This window comes from Siphateles boraxobius, unplaced genomic scaffold, assembly GCF_051911475.1.
Source record: "Siphateles boraxobius isolate OS27281-9 unplaced genomic scaffold, OSU_SipBor_1 56, whole genome shotgun sequence".
Taxonomy (NCBI): Eukaryota; Metazoa; Chordata; class Actinopteri; order Cypriniformes; family Leuciscidae; genus Siphateles; species Siphateles boraxobius.
The window spans coordinates 10,754,668-10,774,141 of NW_027509182.1; the positions used below are offsets into that span (position 1 = coordinate 10,754,668).

General features: G+C 38.4%; 1 protein-coding gene across 2 annotated transcripts in view; it reads right to left on the bottom strand.

Moving 5' to 3' along the window:
• Positions 1–2,043: 2,043 nt before the first annotated feature.
• The window catches only part of ephb4a (eph receptor B4a), a 45,784-nt gene continuing 28,353 nt past the window's right edge, over positions 2,044–19,474 (bottom strand). The window contains exons 5-17 of one of the 2 annotated variants that reach the window (XM_077206705.1): positions 18,079–18,234; positions 16,470–16,805; positions 15,287–15,411; positions 14,022–14,190; positions 13,699–13,798; positions 9,489–9,553; positions 9,277–9,390; positions 8,478–8,725; positions 7,760–7,975; positions 6,758–6,907; positions 5,773–5,966; positions 4,024–4,182; positions 2,044–3,277 (exon numbers count right to left, since the gene is read on the bottom strand). In XM_077206705.1, the coding sequence (XP_077062820.1) occupies positions 3,169–3,277; positions 4,024–4,182; positions 5,773–5,966; positions 6,758–6,907; positions 7,760–7,975; positions 8,478–8,725; positions 9,277–9,390; positions 9,489–9,553; positions 13,699–13,798; positions 14,022–14,190; positions 15,287–15,411; positions 16,470–16,805; positions 18,079–18,234 (2,141 nt within the window). In that variant the 3' untranslated portion in view covers positions 2,044–3,168. The remainder of the gene's footprint in view (positions 3,278–4,023; positions 4,183–5,772; positions 5,967–6,757; positions 6,908–7,759; positions 7,976–8,477; positions 8,726–9,276; positions 9,391–9,488; positions 9,554–13,698; positions 13,799–14,021; positions 14,191–15,286; positions 15,412–16,469; positions 16,806–18,078; positions 18,235–19,474) is intronic. The other variant, XM_077206706.1, reaches the window with a different exon arrangement.

The window sequence follows — 19,474 nt, forward strand, 5'->3', positions numbered from 1 at the left end:
GAAACGGCAGCATGGGGGGGGGAAAGAGAGGAGGCGAAGTCAGAAGGTTTAAGTCAAGGACATTTTCAAGGAGTCTTGGGAAAGAACTGGTTCTTTCTTCTGAAGGGATTGGGGACAAGAGGTCCATTGGTGAAGAGACACAGACAGGGGGAGGGGAACTCTAAACCCCATTCCCAAATCTCATCCGCACCTCTGCCGAGGAAAGAAGGTCATTGTATCTTCAGGGAGAAATGCTTAAAACAAGAATGTCCAAGAAATCGGATAACCCATAAACAATTATGGAAATATGCATCCAGCACGTGCGTGCGTGTGTGTGTGTGTGTGTGTGTGTGTGTGTGTGTGTGTGCAGACAGAAGCATAGTCAGTCACAGATAAAAGGATCAAAGAGGAACACGGGAGAACGGGAAGAGAGCAAGAATTAAAAGGGTCATATGAATTTTGCATTCATTTCCATTTTTCTCTGAGGTCGACTTGTTAATGTTTGTGAGATTTATGTGCCAAAAAAATATCTAGTCTGTCATGACCATTTTCCACCCTGTCTCTGAACCTTAGAATTAAACAGGCTTCTTAATTCAAGATTATGTTTCTGCTGTGCTTTGACTACATATGTAAATGTGCCCTTCACCTTGAGTTTGCTGCCGAGTCCCAAATAGTGTTGCCGCATCTTTAAAATAACATCCTCTTTGCAAATCTGCATTACATAGCGAAACAAAAACAATCCAAACTTGTCCTCTCTAAAGGTTAAGATCAAACCGAAATGATCAGGGATCTGTCTCAAAAATAAACAGCCACCCATTTCCAACATTTTGGATCCCTCAAAAGGTTCGAGAGCGTCACACAGGAACTTCACACGCTTTGACAGACTTTAATACACTTTACTCATATCAAACGTTCTTCTGGTGCTTAAAATAGTATTTATCATACTTCCTCCTTACTTCACAGGTGCAGTCACATTTACCATTGTCAGCCGAAGTTTCGCTGAGGAAATAGTGATTTCGATTGGGAAATATAACAGCGAAATATAAATCCACGTGATTGGGAATTTCTCCATGCAGATTTGACACCAGCAGGTTCAAGTTGGTCACATTGAGTTTCCATGTTGACCAACGAAAGCTGATTGGTATGAAAGTGACTTCAGTGTGAGCTGTGCTTTATACATCACTACACTATTCATAATAAACAATGGACCATTTTGAGGAAATATCATTAATGTCACCACATGTTAAATTTCAACAAATGCTCTTTTTGGACTATGGAGGACATTACGGTATCTCAGGTCCGGTTTACAGCTGGTATTAAGATTTTGGTCGATCGGATCACAAGTAGACGAGGGAGACATTCCCGTTTACACCTGGTGTTTTAATCCGTCTCTTTTGTCCACTTTCAACCACTTCTGTCCTGATTTCTTCAAGGGGAGCGTCTATGGGCGGTAAATGTATGTTTTTTTTTTTTTTAGATCTTCTTTCCATCTAATGGACATAATAAGCTCACGCAATTTACATATGAACACAACCAGAGAAAACAGAAGAACATATGGAGAGCATCAGCCTTAGTTTCTGCTCTGACAGACGCAAGATCACGCCGAACACTGTGAGTGTGTGTTAGAAATCAGGAACGCTGAGAGAACATTGTGATTGGTACGTTTTTCCCTTTTCAAACCGAACTTGAGTCTCCAGCCGACAAAGTTTAAATCCCGTCTGGCTAGAGCTCTTCCCATAATGTTTACACGTTAGTTCAGTAGACGGAGAGTAGACGGTCTTCTGTGTCTGTTTGAACACATTCGATCACATGAGCGTTTACACTACGAAAGCAATCCGGTCGAATGTGTTTTCCACTGCCTCTGGAAGTGTTCGAAAGTGGACAAGCTCAAAGCGTTTTACACCTGTATTTAGTGTCGTCCACTTGTGATCTGATCAACCAAAACGCATCTTAATAGCAGCTGTAAACAGGGTCTAAATAAACTCTTTACAATCAATTCGTGAAATTCGTTTCCTTGCGTTATTAAAATAGAAGCAAGCAAGAAAGAACATTTTAAAACTAGACTAAATGTATACATTTTATTGTAACAGAAACACAGATTACACTGACAAAGAAAATGAATCTTTTTACATAAATCAAGATATATTTATACAAAAAGAAAAAGAGGCAACAGAATAAAAGTCCCTGGTTTGTTCTTGTGGATCTCCAATGTGAAGACCAAATCCTCCTACCCATAAACCCCCGCGTGGTTTGAAAGGGTGGCTTTTGAATCTTGTGGTTAGTTGATGATGAACACCAGCTTCGAGTTGGTGAGCCAAACCAGCGCAACATTCCTGCAATAAACAAACAGCATGGCACGCGTTCAAAGGTTGTTTCGAGTCTTTCAGCCACTCATAAAACAACAGACAGTCTTTTATTTGGTCTCTTTTTAGTGCCAGTCAAGTGTTGCAGATCTCTACACATGTGTGTGTGTGTGTGTGTGTTTGTATAAGCACGTATGTTTCGCATATTTTGTTCACCAATGGAACCTCTGCCTCATGTCTTTCTCCTCTGAAAAAAAGTGCTAAGACTTTTGTGCTAATTTTTCTTATTGCTGCTCACATACACACACAGGGTGCATCATTTAAAAAAATACCATTTTCCTAGCACTTTAGCCACGTAGTGTGTATCTGTGTATGTGACCGTTCGCACACAACACATCCTTAAAATGAAGGATCAAAAGTCGTCATTAATAATCACTTGAATCCACATTCTTGCGTTATAAAGGTCATGTCCCGTCTTATGCTGCGTTATCCTCCTTCAGTCTCTTCAGTATTAAAGTCTCCTTTAGAAAAATACTCTGCAGAAATGGAAATATGTCACTGTCTTTGCATTATGAATCAGAGCAAGTCTTTTCTTTTGGATTACATCAAGTGGCTCCCCAAAATGCTGAAAAGGGTGAGGTAACATCCCGTATGAGACCCCTTTGATATCACAAATGGAGCTTTGTAATATTAGTGGTATTACAGTGACAGTTCCCACAGGTTCCTGGACTGGTCCCCTTTAGGTAGTCTGAGAAGCAAGTAATCAATCTTGATCCTTAAGTGACCCGGTAAAAAGGAAGTAGAAATGTTCCTGATTGTGAGTGGACAGGTTACATGAAGGTTCTCCTGCAAACTCGACAAGCGTTTGCATGTGTGTACGGTTCACTCAGTAGAGCACATTCCCTGGCGTTTTGTTTTGAATCCCAAGAGCCTCGATGCTGGACAGAATCTTCTTCTGATGACCAGCCAGAGTTATTCCCAAACGCAGCAGATCCCTGAGACACGGAAAGAGAGAGAGAAACAAAAAACACAATTAGACATTAGCTTTTAAAATAACAGCACAGAAAATATTATATTATCTTGTTTGCATACGTAAAAAATAATAAATACATATAGATTTACACTACAGTTTAAAAATTTGGAATCAATTTTTTTTTGTGAAAGAAATTAATTTGAACTTTTATTCAGCAAGGATCCATTACATTCATCAAAAGTGATGCATTGTTCCAAAAATTTTTTTTTTAAATAAATGCTGTTTTATTCATCAAAAAATCCTGAAAAAAAAAATGTTTTCAACATTGATAATAATAAGAAATGTTTCTTGAGCATCAAATCAGCATATTAGAATCATTTCTGAAGGATCATGTGACACTGAAGACTGGAAATAATGCTAGAAAATAGTAATTACATTTTACATTATTACTGCTTTTACTGTATTTTTAATCAAATGCAGCCTTGGTGAGCATAAAGAAACTTATTTCAACATTCAACATAGCACCGACTTGAAATATAATAATATAATATATATATAATAAATAATAAATATAATATAATAAAAGTATTTTTTAATGTAGTTTCTTTTTCTATTTAGTAACATTTATTATTTATTTCTATAAATTTTATTTACTCTTCACCAAAGGAGAAGTTTTTAATCTTCCTTGTAATGCAGTTCGGAATTTGTTCTCTAATATATGCGTATTTCAGTGTGTTGTTGAATGAAGGTGATATAATCTTCACTCACTCTGTGTTGATGTGTGCGAGCAGCTGCATGGACGTGTAACCGGCCTGTAGAAAACTCTCCTCGTAACGCTCCATCTTAATGGCCCTGAGCCAGTCGCCCACCGTCCCACAGGAGGAGGGCGTCAGAGGGGAACGCTGGTCCAACAGAGGGTGAGAGGGTCTGAGGACGAAGAGAGGGAATTGTTAAAATGCATGTAATTGCCCATATTAAGATGATGTCTTGAGACAGCCTGCAGCAACACAAATCTAGAAAGGCTGCCAAAGAGAGGAAGACTAACAGCTTTCCCTTGAGGCGAGGGGGGGGAGGGGAGAACAGAATGTCTTGAGTTGAGTCTTGATTGACAGGCTGACAGGCCAACATGCCGAGAGGGGAGGGGCAAGACTAACATACAAGAGCCCATACTGTGAGCTAATGAAATGATGGACGGAATGAGATCTGACTAAAGCTAAAACAGAAACGGCTATGTTCTTGATTGACAAGCATTGTTGGGGTAAATGCATTACTGTAATCGCATTACTTCTCCAAGTAATGTTTGAAATATTTTTCAATAATCATGTTACCGCCCAACATTAACTCTTTCCTCGCCAGCGGTTTTGGAAACAATTGTCAGTATTTTTGATCATTTTCACAAAATTTTCTCAATATTTTGTCGTATAAATATCTGAACGTGCATTATATTTTTGTATTATAAAAACACAGACCTCTGCTTTCAAACAAACAAACAAACAAAACAGTTTTATTCTAGCTCATGCATTCTTTTTTTTAAAATCAACACTTGAATGTGGGTAAGTTTAATAAAAAAAGCAACATTTTGAACAAAAAGCTGAGAAAAATCACGTTTTATCAAAGACTACGTCTGGAACAGATTCAGAACGATGATAAAAACACAGATGGAGTAGATCGAGTCCATCAAAGCTTCACAGTCCTGTAACTCATCCTGGGTCGACATTTCATTCAGTAACATTAGGCAGTTTTGATTTATATTCTGTTTAATGTTGGTGATTAACCGTATTTTACATATGCATATGATTACTTATGAAATAATTTGTTTCTGCTTCTTTTCGCATGTCCTTTGATCAGAATATTCAGTACTCTTTCAGAAGATTACCGTACAACAGTGAAAAAACAGAAAGCCGGAAATTTCCGTCAATGGCGGGGAAGAGTTCATTGTTTTGGTTGACATGGCAACATAAAACCAATAGAAATACAACTGACATATGGGTAACGCTTTTATTTGAGTCCACTTAAGACATTCTACAATCAAAATGCACCTACGTCAACCAGCAGTCATTAGAGTATTAGTAGTCTGTCAACTTAATATCTGTTTTATTTCTGATTCTGATGTATAATATCTGCTCAATTTCTGCTTTAATAACACTTTATTTTGATGCTTTCCCCAACAGACATTCTACTGATTATAAGTGACTTTGAATGTGCATGTCAACTACATGTCAACTTATTCTACTAACACCTACTAATACTCTAAAGAGACTTAGTTACTTATAATTAGTAGAATGTCTAAAGTAAACCATTGAAATGTAACCGATATATGAAATGTCCTGAAATTCATTTGATCCAAAATCAAGAAATCAGTGAGCAATTTGATGCATGCTTTCCATAGTAATTTTGTGTAAAAAATAAAAATTGTTTGCAAGTTTAAAAAGAAACGTTTGCTGTATATGGCTGCAATTCTCTTTGAAATATCGTAAGAAGTGAGTGATATGGAAGAGTAATGGATGTGAAACTTACCCTGCCCCCTCTTGGGCGGTGATTTTAAGTGAGGCCGGGTTGCGGATCAGCTTGTCGAGTGCTGAGACGATGTTGGAAAAGCGTGGCCGTGCCGTCCGCTCCTTCTGCCAGCAGTCCAGCATCAGCTGGTGCAGGTACGTGGGACAGTCCGGGGGGGGCGGCAGCCGGTAGTCCTGCTCGATGGCATTGATCACCTGATTGGGTGAGACAGATTGTGTTAATAAGGGCAGGAAGAAAGAGAGGAAGTGAATTGAAAATGCAGGGTCGAAAGAATGCATTAGTGAAAATATATGTATAATGCATAATGTCAATATCAGGACATTGAAGATATTATTTTTTGTTTCGGTCAGATTAGGGTGATATTGGAAATGTTGTTTGTAATGTACACTACCATTTAAAAGTTTTGGGTTGGTAAGCTTTGCTTTTTTCAGGCTGCATTTATTCAATCACAAATACAGTAAAAACAGTACAATAGTGAAATATTATTACAATTTATTTAAATATATATTTTAAAATGCAATTTATTAATGTGATCAAAGCTGAATTTTCAGCATCATTACTTCAGTCTTCAGTGTCACATGATCCTTCAGAAATCAGTATAATATGATGATTTGCTGCTCAAGAAACATTTATGATTATCATCAATTTGGAAAACAGTCGCTTCTTATTTTTGTGGAAACTGAAATTTCAGGGTTCTTTGTTGAACAAAAGTTAAAAAGAACAGCATTTATTGAAATGTGAATTATTACTGTCACTTTTGATCAATTTAATGCCCTGTTAAATAAATCATACATACCACAAACCTTTTGAACAGTAGTGTAACTTAAAGCAATATTTGCATAAACAGTTTGACTATTTGCATAACAAAAATAATTATCAACCACTGCTAATGGATCATTTTCTATATCACTGCATCTGCTTTGATCTAAAGTAAAACTGTCACGATATTAACCAAAATGTAGTCATATTAAATACAAACACTTACATCTTGGTTGCTCATGTCCCAGTATGGTCGCTCCCCAAACGACATCACTTCCCACATGACAATTCCGTAACTCCACACATCTGATGCGGAGGTAAATTTCCGGAATGCAATCGCCTCGGGCGCCGTCCAACGGATGGGAATTTTACCACCCTGAAAGAAGAAGCAGATCAGTTACGCTCTGATAAACAATGGAAATTAAGATCATGATGCACGTGTTGCATTCCCCCCCCCCCCCCCCCTAAAAATATTGAGTCCGTTTGAAGTGCTTAAAGGGATAGTTCACCCGTAAATGAAAATTCTGTCAGTATTTACTCTCCCTCATGTTGTTCCAACCCCGTAAGACCTTCGTTCATCTTCGGAACACGAATTAAGATATTTTTGATTAAATCTGAGAGCTGAATCATTCCTAAGCGATTGAAACTTGCCACCCCGAAAAGTTTATCAAACGTCGAGAATACTTTTTGTGCGCAAAAAAAACAAACAAAAATAACGACTTTATTTCAGCTATTCATTTCCTTCTCTGTGGGCCTCGAGTCAGTTCACTAGTGTAATAGCGTATCGCTTCTGTGTTGTACGTCACACGCATCACCAACATGACCAGCGTCGGACAATAGTGAGCCTACGTGTGACGCAGCTCTACGCTATCACACTACGTTAACTGACTCGAGGCCCACAGAGAAGGAAATGAATAGTTGAAATAAAGTCGTTATTTTTGTTTGTTTTTTGCACAAAAAGTATTCTCGTCGCTTGATAAACTTAAGATTGAGCCACTGTAGTCACTTGGACTATTTTAACAATGTCTTTAATAACTTTTCGGGGAACAAGTGTCAATCCCTTAGAAGCCTATGGAGGAGTGATCCAGCTCTCAGATTTAATCAAAAATATCTTAATTCGTGTTCCGAAGATGAACGAAGGTCTTACGGGGAGGGTGAGTAAATACTGACAGAATTTTCATTTTTGGGTGAACCATCCCTTTAACGTTGCCCAAGCATTTGCTCTTACCAGTGAGCTTGTGTATGTCGGATCAGAAGAGTTCTCTTGCAGGAATCTCGATAGACCGAAGTCGGACACCTTGCAAACCAGGTTACTGTTGACAAGAATGTTCCGTGCGGCAAGATCCCGATGTACGTAACTCATTTCGGAGAGATATTTCATTCCCGATGCGATGCCGCGCAGCATCCCAACTAACTGTATTGGAGTAAACTGGCCGTCATTGAGCTGGAGAGAAACAAAGATCATGTCAGAGAGTCCTTGTGTATGAGAATAACTGGCTACGTTTACATGCACAACTTTAGTTTCAATCGGACTGAATTTATTCCGATTGATGAATCCGAACGTAGTGTTTACATGAACGCTAATCATGTGATCAGGTTTAATGTGCGCGTTTATATGTCACAAGCTTCAATATCGGAATATATTTTTTGACGCTATTTCTACGTCATTGCACACACGCAGTCCTTTCAGTTTCGGTTTTCAATCCTATCAAATGTTTACAAGTTCTCTCTATCGGATTAGAAAAGGAATAAACCACCCCTTTCAATCCGACCAAAATTTAATTCGGATCGAGCTCGATCGGTTCGATTAAGGTGTTTACATGAAGGCTTTTCCGTCCGATTGAGTCATCAATCCAATTACTAATGGATTATTTGGTTCCATGTAAGCGTAGCCACTGAGATGTTACGTCAACAAACACGTACCACTAGATCCTACGCAAACTTACTCTCAGGAAGGAGTCCAGAGCTCCATTCTCCATGAACTCTGTGAGGATCATGACGGGACAGCTGGCTGTTATTATGCCTTCCAGGTGGATAATGTTGGGATGCTGGAACTGGCCCATGATTGAGGCTTCGGAAAGGAAGTCCCGCCTTTGCTTGTCTGTGTATCCACCCTTAAGAGTCTTAATGGCAACATAGTTCTCCTTCTTCCCAGGAATCCTCAGCCGTCCCCGACAGACCTCGCCAAATTCCCCTGAAATGGCAAAACAAAGCACACAATTTTTTAGTCCCACCAATTTGCGACTGTAATAAGAAAAAAAAAGTTTTTCGTGAAATCACGTTAGCTGTATGTTAAATATCAAAGACTTTGCTTTCTGTGCGAACAGAAAAATTATCTATATACCTTTTTTTATATCGGAAACACTTTACAATAAGGTTCGGTAGTTAACATGAGCTAATAATGAACTGCACTTATACAGCGTTTATTAATCTTTGTTAATGTTCATTTCAACATTTACTAATACTTTATTAAAATCGTGTTAACATTTGTTAATGCACTGTGAACTAACAATGAACAGCTGTATTTTTATTAACTAACGTTAACAAAGATGAACGAATACAGTAATAAATGGATTGATCATGGTTAGTTCATGTTAGTTAATACATTAATGTTAACTAATGAACCTTATTGTAAAGTGTTACCGTTATATCTTACAAGTGACTGAAACCGAATATATGACTGCACTGTCTGAAAATAAATGATGTGTCCTAATGAAATAGATGTTGTGAGGGAGGAAGACTTACCTGCTCCAATAACCTCTTCGATTTTGACAAATGAGACATCAATCTCCTTAGCAAACTCTCTCACGGCCTCATTAGGGTCCTCGTAAGTGAATGGATCAATGTAAACTTTCACTCCTTGGACAGAAAAATATGTCAGTTACTCCATTAATCAAAAACGCCACAACTTAACCAGAATGCATAATTATAATAAGATTAGATGTTGCAGTGCTCACCTTGACCCATGAGATATTGGCCATTTTTATCACTCAGTTCTGGGTCTTTGAAATGATTTTGCTTCCTGTGAACAGAAAAGGGAAAGTGGACGTGGATGTGAATAAGTAACATTACATAACATTCCCAAATATGTAGGTCTTTCAATGGTAAACACTGGCGAACAGTGTAATATGCACCAACAACAAAACTCGTTTTAGGTTTTTAGACATTAATGCCCAGCAAAACTCTAATTACATTTTCAAGGATTGAGGAAAATCCCATGGCAGCATGACGCTTCAAGCTATTTTTACAGCTGAGTAAGTTAAAGTTTGACTTAAAGTGTTTAGCTTTTCAGTTCAGTCCGTCTTTCTCCACAACCCAAGTCCCCAACTGCCTGATGCTGCATGCTAACTGCTGGTTTGGGGCTAGTTTAGTGGATTGATCAGGTTTTTGGACACTTAGTAAGCTCTTTTTGGCTGCTTGACCACAGAAGTCTTGCTGGTTAAGCTAGTTAGCAAGCTAGATGCACACTAGCATCCAAAACACGTGCTTGTCCCTTCAGGAAAGTTGGGTAATGTTAAATAGCTCACTTTGAGTATGACTTTGATGAATCTCATGCAATCTTTTAAGTGCCCATCTTGGAAATGATGAGCAGTCGCTGTCTGAGATGGTTAGGACTAAGTGGCATTTGCTTGATGCCTTTACACATACAGGTTAAACTGGGAACTGCCAAGCCCAATATACTGCTTTTGGGTCTCACTGACATTGCTAGAAAAGGGCAAAAATAAATGCACTGTATTCATTCGATGGCTTACGGTTTCCCAAACGGGGATTCATGGGTTGATAGAATGCTAATAATTAATAAAATGGAATGTAACATTAAAATGGATGGTAACACTTTATTTTAAGGTGTCATTATTACACTGTAATTATACATATTGAGTAATATAAAGTGACTACATGTACTTACTATAGGGTTAGGCTTTGGTTTAGGGTTAGTTGCATGTAATTATGTATATTTTTTTTTATAGTAACTACATGTCACATATGTAACAATGACACTAAAATAAAGTGATACCAAATAGATTAATATACTGTAGGGCACAATTATTCTAAACAAAACTGTAAATGTGATATAAATCTAAGGCTGAAATTGAAACAAATCTAATAATCGAGGGTTTGAATTTTATACTTAGAATTTAGAATTTAGTACTTAGAGTGTAAAATAAAAGTATTGGAATTATCACGTTTTTTTTTTTAACCTTGCAGTACAAAAACAGTAATATATTTGTCTTCATTTTCATAATTAGAGTTAAAATAATACTAATAAAACTTTTATTCAATTATTTTTCAAATAAAAACATTATTTTACTTGCACGTCATGTGACCTTTAACCGTCGTCAGAGAACCGCAAATGTGCGAATGTGTTGTTAAATTATTGAAATATTAACTTAAAATCCCAGGGAGTGCTTCAAGTAAATATTTTACATCTTTACATCAGTTGCAAAGTAATGCTGTGAACCCCTGTCCTAGCATGACAGTTTATAAGGGATCGCAAGCTCACTTACGGCTGTTCCAGACGTACCTTCCATTGGCCAAATTATAAGATTGGATCGCATGTTAAAAACGAAATACAAATGTTAAATCGTGAGTCAGCTGCAATCTGAAGTTTTAAGAGAGCTCCGGGAAATCCTGGAAACTTGTTGTGTCATGCCTGGTTTGGGCTCGGTGTGCTTGTTGTGTTCCATGTGTTTGTTTTTTGTTTTTCTGTTGTCATATTACTCTTTGCAAAGAATGAACTGAATGCACACTAAATCCCTCTCTCCGCCCCGTTCTTCCTCTTCCTGTGTCTTTGTCTCTTACCTCAAGCTCTGGTCTCTTATTCAGACAGTTTCATAGTGCATTATACTCTCAAACAGTCTTAAATTACTCAGGTCGTTCTCCTTGTTATTCTTGTTATTTTCTTTTCTCTTTTTCACTGTATGTTCTTCTCATTCCTTCTTTGTGTTTTGGACTTGAGAACGCCCGCTTACGGCTCAAAACTGCGTTCAGAGAAACTCACTGGTTTCCAACTTAAGGCTGAAAGGAGAATGAATGGACTTAAAAGTTCTCCTTAAAACAAACTAGTTTGAAAAGTACAACTGCACACGATTGAAAGAATTCAGTTTTTTTTAAAGAGTTTATTCTTACTTCACGTCTGTCCCACAATGTTCTGTTTCGTAAGGCATGTTAGGAGATACATCCGAAACAAAAGTTAATACTTGGAAAAAAACCTGACTGAGAACTTCATAGCTTGGAAATGGCAACCCAATTTTTCCACATCTATCTTTCTCCCTGATTTCCCAGGATTAAAATAGCCACGTTTGTCCCACCCAGTGCTGATGGCAGGTCTGGACCGGAGGCTCCCGGTGTGTGTGTGTGTGTGTGTGTGTGTGTTTGATTGTAGGGACTCTCCATTTAACTGGGTGTGAAAGTTTGTGTATGTAATGTGTAGAAATGTGAACAATATATTTAAACATCCAAACACACACATTCATGTAATCTTAGCTGTTCATACCTGGGCCCATTTATATACGACCCATTTATCAGCAATATCTGCATTTGCATGTACACTGGAGTGTATGTTCATTGTGTAAATACATTTGCGCTTAAAGAAGTGTGTGTGTGTGTGTGTGTGTGTGCTACCCCAGGGTCATGACTATTGTTCTGCTGATTTGGCCTGTGGAGACTGGGGTGGGACAACTGTATCCTGTCTCCACTTCCCCTTTCTCTCTCTCTCTCTCTCTCTCTCTCTCCCCCTTCTCTCTCTCTCTCTCTCTCTCTCTCTCTCTCTCTCTCTCTCTCTCCTCCCTCTCTCTCTCTCTCCCTTCTCTCTCTCTCTCTCTCTCAAAATAATATCTCTCTCTCTCTCTCTCCTCTCCCTCTCTCTCTCTCCTCTCCCCTCTCTCCTCTCTCTCTCTCTCTCCTCTCTCTCTCTCTCTCTCTCTCTCTCTCTCTCTCTCTCTCTCCTCTCTCTCTCTCTCTCTCTCTCTCTCTCTCTCCCTCTCCCTCTCTCTCTCCCCTTCTCTCTCTCTCTCTCTCTCTCCCTCTACCTCTCTCTCTCCCCCTTCTCTCTCTCTCTCTCTCTCTCTCTCTCTCTCTCTCTCTCTCTTTCTCTCTCTCTCTCTCTCTCTCTCTCTCTCTCTCTCTCTCTCTCTCTCTCTCCCTCTCCCTCTCTCTCTCTCTCTCTCTCTCTCTCTCCCCTTCTCTCTCTCTCTCTCTCTCTCTCTCTCTCTCTCTCTCCCTCTCCTCTCCCCCTTCTCTCTCTCTCTCTCTCTCTCCCTCTACTCTCTCTCCCTCTCTCTCTCTCTCTCTCTCTCTCTCTCTCTCTCTCTCTCTCTCTCTCTCTCTCCCTCTCCCTCTCCCCCTTCTCTCTCTCTCTCTCCCTCTCTCTCTCCCCCTTCTCTCTCTCCCCCTTCTCTCTCTCTCTCCCCTTCTCTATCTCTCTCTCCCTCTCTCTCTCCCCCTTCTCTATCTCTCTCTCCCTCTCTCTCTCCCCTTCTCTCTCTCTCTCTCTCTCTCTCTCTCTCTCTCTCTCCTCTCCCTCACCTCTCTCTCTCTCTCTCTCTCTCTCTCTGTTTTATGTCAGTTAGTTCCCTAGCCACGGCAACATTTCTAATTTAATTAATAATTTTTAATATTTATAATTTTTACAGTATTTAGTATTTTTTATCTGATATTTATATTTTAGTTTAGTTTAAAAAGTTTGAAACTTTTTAGTTTGAAAATGATTTTTAATAGTTTTAGTGCAAAAAGTTTGTGCAAGCAGGTTTCCCAAACAGTCCTTATTCATCACTCAATAAAACAAGTAGTCCTAAACTCCTACTATTGATTGAACCAGATGACATAAAATAACTGTAGTTTGAACCAACAAACAACCAAAGAACCATTAACCTACAAAGAGCTTATTACAGTTGCCTTTTGTTAAACAGCCAGGACACGAGAAAGTATCATAACAGCACATTTATATATATGGTAAACAGTGCTGATATTTGTATAGTAATATTGCATGCTGATTGGAAGAATTATTAAAAATAGCCCATTTATTTAATAAGCAAGCATGCAAGGGACAGCGGATGTGTGAATGACGGCTGTTTGAGTTCTGTGGAAATCTCTAGAGCTTTCTGCGGGCATGCAGGCCCAATTATAATAACCTCACACTCTCTATTGCTTGTTGGTCTCTTGTTTTACCGTATACAGTAGATAGCAGCAGCGATGACGATGATGAGGAGCAGCATGCCCACGGCTATGAGGATCCCAGTAACAAGCAGCGGAGACGAGGAATCATCTTCTAGGGAAACAGAGAGAGGCAGACAGCCAAAGTGAGAGAGAGAGGGTTTAAAAACAGCAAAAGGTGTGATACGATCTCAAGAGAAAAAAAAAGGCTTCAATCTGCACAAGGAGAGAAAAAACAATCAATAAAAAACCTTCTCTCACAACAAAAAAAAAACTCAAGGGCACAAAAAGTTTGGCACTTATAAATGACCACAATACTAAGTTAGAGCCTTTCTTACCGTCAGGCAGGGTTCGAAAGACGATAGCCTGACCGAAGCTGCCATAGCCGGCCAAAGTGCGAGCGCGGACCTGAACCTCGTACTGTGTGGCTCTGCGCAGGTCGCTCAGCACAACCTCGTTCACATCGCTCTCCATATAATGACAGGAGTTCTCCTCAAAGCCACGCTCCTTTCAAAAGAACACACACCAATATCTCCCATTTAGCTGATTCTTCACGTACAGGTTCTGAGCTGTTTGAATATATTAATTGTTAATTAGTCTGGCCGGGTTTGTAGTGTAAACAGTGAACAGCTGTGGCACAGAGAGCGATCAATAAAACACAAGCGCTGAGAAAAATGCAGCAATTGTTAGTGGAGGATGGAGAGAGAAATAAAAATAGACTGTCTGTATTTCAAGCTGAGGATAACCGAGGAAATGGTGGTATAAAAACAATACTGAATTACAGCGTGAGAATTCACATTTTCCAAAGTAAACGTGGTGTACTGTGGTGTACAACGTGAGGTATCTGGATTGTAAGCAATGCAAGCTTTAGCATACTTTTAAAAAGCAAACTATAATGCACTCAAGTGCGAACTGAATGTAATGTTTTCAGACACTTAAATGCATGTTAATTGCAAATAAATGAAAACGTAAAATAGTTTAAATTTGTTTTTAATTAAACGAGTGCTTTTTTGCCTAATTAGGGAGTGCATATTTATATGTAATTTCATAATTACTTCTATTGTCTTGTATATATGAATATATTGACAAGCATTTATGTTAAACTAAAATGTAATTTCGATTGACCCTTGTATGTCATGTATTAAATTATAAAATCGATAAAATACATTTTAAAATGCTTTTAAATGTAATATCAAACAACACACTACAGTTAAGATTATAATCAAGTACTTTACATGTGCTTTAGTATGTTATTTGACACATCAAAACAAGACTTAAGTGTACTTCAGACTTAATAAACAGTCATTAAAGTTTACTCTAAGTGCACTAAAGTGGCCTTTTATTTAATTTATATTATCTGCAAGTACATTTTTTTTTAATATATACTGTTAAGATTTGAAGTGAACCATAAGTGCACATTCAATACAATTAAGTGGACTTCTGTCATTTAGAAAGAACAGTATAGAACTTAGTATATGATTTAGAATAGAACAACGCAACATTAGAATTTTATAGTGTTCTATTTTTGAAGTGTTTTGTAATATACAAATAATGAAGAGTCATATAGCATTTTATGGTGTATTTTTAGTGTAGCGTAGTTTACCTTCTCACAGTAGCGTAGCTGGTACTGCAGGATCCTGTAGTGTGATTGTGTCGGTGTGTTCCAGAGCAGCGTCAGACTGGATTCTGTGGCTGTGCTCTTCCTCAAACCCGACACCAGTACAGGAACTGCACAGTACAGGAACACACACATATACATGAGCAATGAAAACTAGAGGTGAGAATCTTTTGGTACCTCACAATTCGATTCGATTCTTGAGGTCACGATTCGATTTAAAATGGATTCTTGATTTTAAATCAAATTTCGATTCGATATGTGCATTTTGATTGTATTCGGCTGTTCTGTGTTACTTTTCTTATTTGACTGCGGTAGACATTTTAATAGGTCTAGAAGAAAAGAAAATCCTACTGAATTAAATGTGAAAGTGTGCAAAGCAGGCTGTTTTTTTTTAATATATATTAAAAATAGGAGCAAAGAAGCAAAATAAAAAAAGTTGGATAAATATAATAGAAAAATATATCAATTAAATAAACTTTACGTTTTTCAGGTACAGTAGTATAGGTTTATTAAAGATGTAGTACGAAAAACTACCGAAATTGAATAATCAAATGTAAAAATAAAACACTGTATAGTCTTCACTGTATGAATCAAATATAAATTGATTCATGATAAGGATAAAAAAGTGTTTTAGTCAAAAGCAGTGAGTGTTTTTTATGAACAATAATGAAACGTATGGCAACAGTTTATGAGGCGACTGTCCCTTTAAGAATGAATGCACGGATATAGTTACAAATCCAATTTTCTCCCATTTTTTTTCGTTTGCGTAGGACATAACAGACTCTGTTTACATTGAATACTCCAAAGTCCACAAGATGTGCATTTGCAATAGTGTGTGTAGCTGTAAAAGAGAACTGAATACGGGATCGGATGCATGTGAGATGCGGCATCTGTGCGCGTACTTTGGCTGTGAGTCCTTATTCGCGGCTTTTTGTGATTAACGTCAATAACTTTAAGTAATTTTAAGTAGTACTGCAAAGTTAAAGAAGTGTAACACTTTAGAAAATAAATTTTTGAGATTTGTGAATCGCGATTCATTGTGAATCACGATTCATTGTGAATCAATTCATTGTGAATCGCGACTCATATATGAATCGATTTTTCCCGCACACCCAATGAAAGCATTGACTGATAACAGGCTTCATTAATATGCGCTGCGGTGTCTCACCGTTGGGGCTGGTGGTGATGTTGATGTTCTCGCCCGCGGGCCCAGGCACACTCAGAGCCGAGACCCCGTTCAGGGCCATCACGGTGAAGCTGTAGGTGGTGTGAGGTCGGAGTCCCCAAATGCTCACGCGCCGGCCCTGGATCCCGGTCTGAGAGGGCCGATAATTCACACCGTCCCCGCACAGCACACACGGGCTCCTGGGGGTTGAGCACACTCGACACTCCACGCTGTAGGTGAGGTCCGATCGGCCCCCGCTGTCCAGCGGCTCACTCCACTCCAGCGTGAGAGACGTGTCATTGACCTGAGGAACGGGGCTGCGGGGGGACGAGGGCGGACCTGAACACACCACGACAAACACAGGCCGTATGAATCATAGCTACGGTTCAGAAATGTCTGCAATACCCAGAATGCAACATAAAAGCCATCCAAAGTTGCGAATTTTACTTTGGAATATTGTTGCAGTACGGATTTCATTCCATGGGCTCAAGAAAACAAAATCACCACGTCCTGGGAAATTGGTGCGAGATATATGTAACAAAAATGAAAGTAGCGGCAATCAAGGAAGTAACTGTGTCTAGGGAGCGCACAGACGAAACGCATTAAAGGAGACGTAAGCCTGGTGTTTGAGTATGCAGTGAAACAGTTTTGTGATGTAATTAAACCAAATCATTCTAATGGCAATGGCTTAAGCATTTCAAAATGATCAAACCAACATTTGAGCTGTTGTGCGATGCGATTGGTCCGCTGGTTAGCCCAGTTATCCAATCACATCCTCTGTTGCGGCAAAGTCTTTTTGTTGCACATCAGGGGATTTGTTCGGTAAATGTGTTTCCATCATAGTTTATGTGCATGTCTTCTTATTGGATACAAAAATCATCCACTTCAATTGAGGACATACGTTTTATGCACATTTTTTAAAATTTATATAAGCATTCCCATCCAGCGTTTTTTTATGCAATATCCAAAAATTTGCATGAGAAAAAATGGATGGAAACACAGGTAATGCAGACCATAACAGAATGAAAAGAGAAATGAATAATATCAGTCGTCACTCTATATCTCCCAAATAATATGTCTTAGAAAGATGATATTTAAATGCTTAGTTTTATGATCAAAGCTCGGTAGTTTTCATTGTGGGGGCAAAACTTGCAATGCAATGATTAAAAAATGATTAATCAAAAGTCTGATTTATCATATGATGCTTTCTCTCATTTTAGCATGATTTTTCTAAAAATATATAAATATATGTATGGATAATCAAGTTAACCTAAGTTGCTTCAGTCCAGTAAGTGTTCATCTTGAAATATTACTAACAATATAAAAGTTATTCTGTTACTTTATAGAAATCAGTAAAGTTTCACAGCAAAAAGACACGTGAACCACGACCTGAAGGTTGACATTAGTACAATTGTACTAAAAGGCCTTTTACTTGCTAAAAAAAAAAGTCTAAACTATCAATCAGAGGCAGAAGGCTGGCGGTAGATGGTGTGTGACAGTGTTTTTCAGCAGTTTTGATCATGTTGATCATTTAGCGTTGCATATCAGATTTGATAGAATAGGATTTATAGTGTTAAGAGACGTGAGGAGCAATGAGGAGATCTTTACTCACGTGTGCAGGGTGTATCTGGACTGTCGGTGGGAGCGCGGTGGAAACCAGGCCGACACACACACGATGAAGAGCCCGTTTCTCCTGTGTGACTGGAGTCAGGACACGCAGAACACGGACCAGGACCAGAACCCATCTTAAAATGACCCGCTGGACACGCTGGACACAGACACAACCGTTTTATTATCAGCGACTGTGAGCCTTTACAGGAAAGGAATGTAACTTACACATGCATATACACATCAAAACATCGATTATAAAATCCTTCTCGTTCTGCCGCACATTTGCTTTGCTTTAGTTTGAACAGTTCATTATGTTCACCAGCATACACTAAGTGTTTCCACAAGAAGTCTTCTGCTCACCAGGACTGTCATTATTTGATCAAAAACGCAGTAATATTGTGAAATATTATTACAATTTAATATAACTGTTTTCTATGTGAATATATAGTAAAGTGTAATTTATTCCTGTGATCATAGCTGAATTTTCAGCATCATTACTCCAGTCTTCAGTGTCACATGATCCTTCAGAAATCACTATAATATGATGATTTGCTGCACAAGACACATTTATTATTATTAATATCAATGCTGAAAACAATGTTGTACTGCTTCATATGCTTCGAAAACCATGATACAAAATTTTTCACCTTAAGGATTTCTTTGATGAATAGCTTTTGTAACATTATACAAAATCCACTTTTGATCAATTTAATGCATCCTTTTTGATTATTATTATTAGTATTATTTTAATCCTTCTGGCGCCAAACTTTTGAACGGTAGTGTGATTAGGATTTTAGTCAGTGAGCTTAACCCACTGGTTTTCACAAGGTAAACCAGCATAAACCAGCCTGGACCATCATAAGTCTTTTTAGTAAAGCAGAGAAACAACAAGTTTTGAGAGAATAAGCACTGTATTATCATTAAACAAACATACTTTCCCAGCAAATAAACACACATTCACACACTCTCTGAAGAACTTGCTGTCTTAAGCACAAACCTCATTTGTCCTTATGTGTCAACATTAAACAATCATTTAGAGAACAATCCAAACAAGCGCCGGTGTCTATTTCAGTTGACGCTTGTTTAATTTAGGATTTAAACCGCTTCTGAATCTCTGTGTGTCAAAGTCTGCTGTATGATATGGAAAATGATCATGTTCCTCTACATGTTTAGCAACTCAATCACTTGATTTATAGCTGGCCGTCTGACACCGCAGATAAAAGCCACACACATTCAGGTTGCACAAGAAACTCGAGTCGTTTTCTCCAACGTGACATGTACACACACACAGACACACACATGTATGAATGAGTGTCTCGTGAGACAGGAAAAGACAGGGTTGCAGACCAGTTTCATTTCATAATCAGTTCTCCACAACCCCTGTATTGATGGAAACA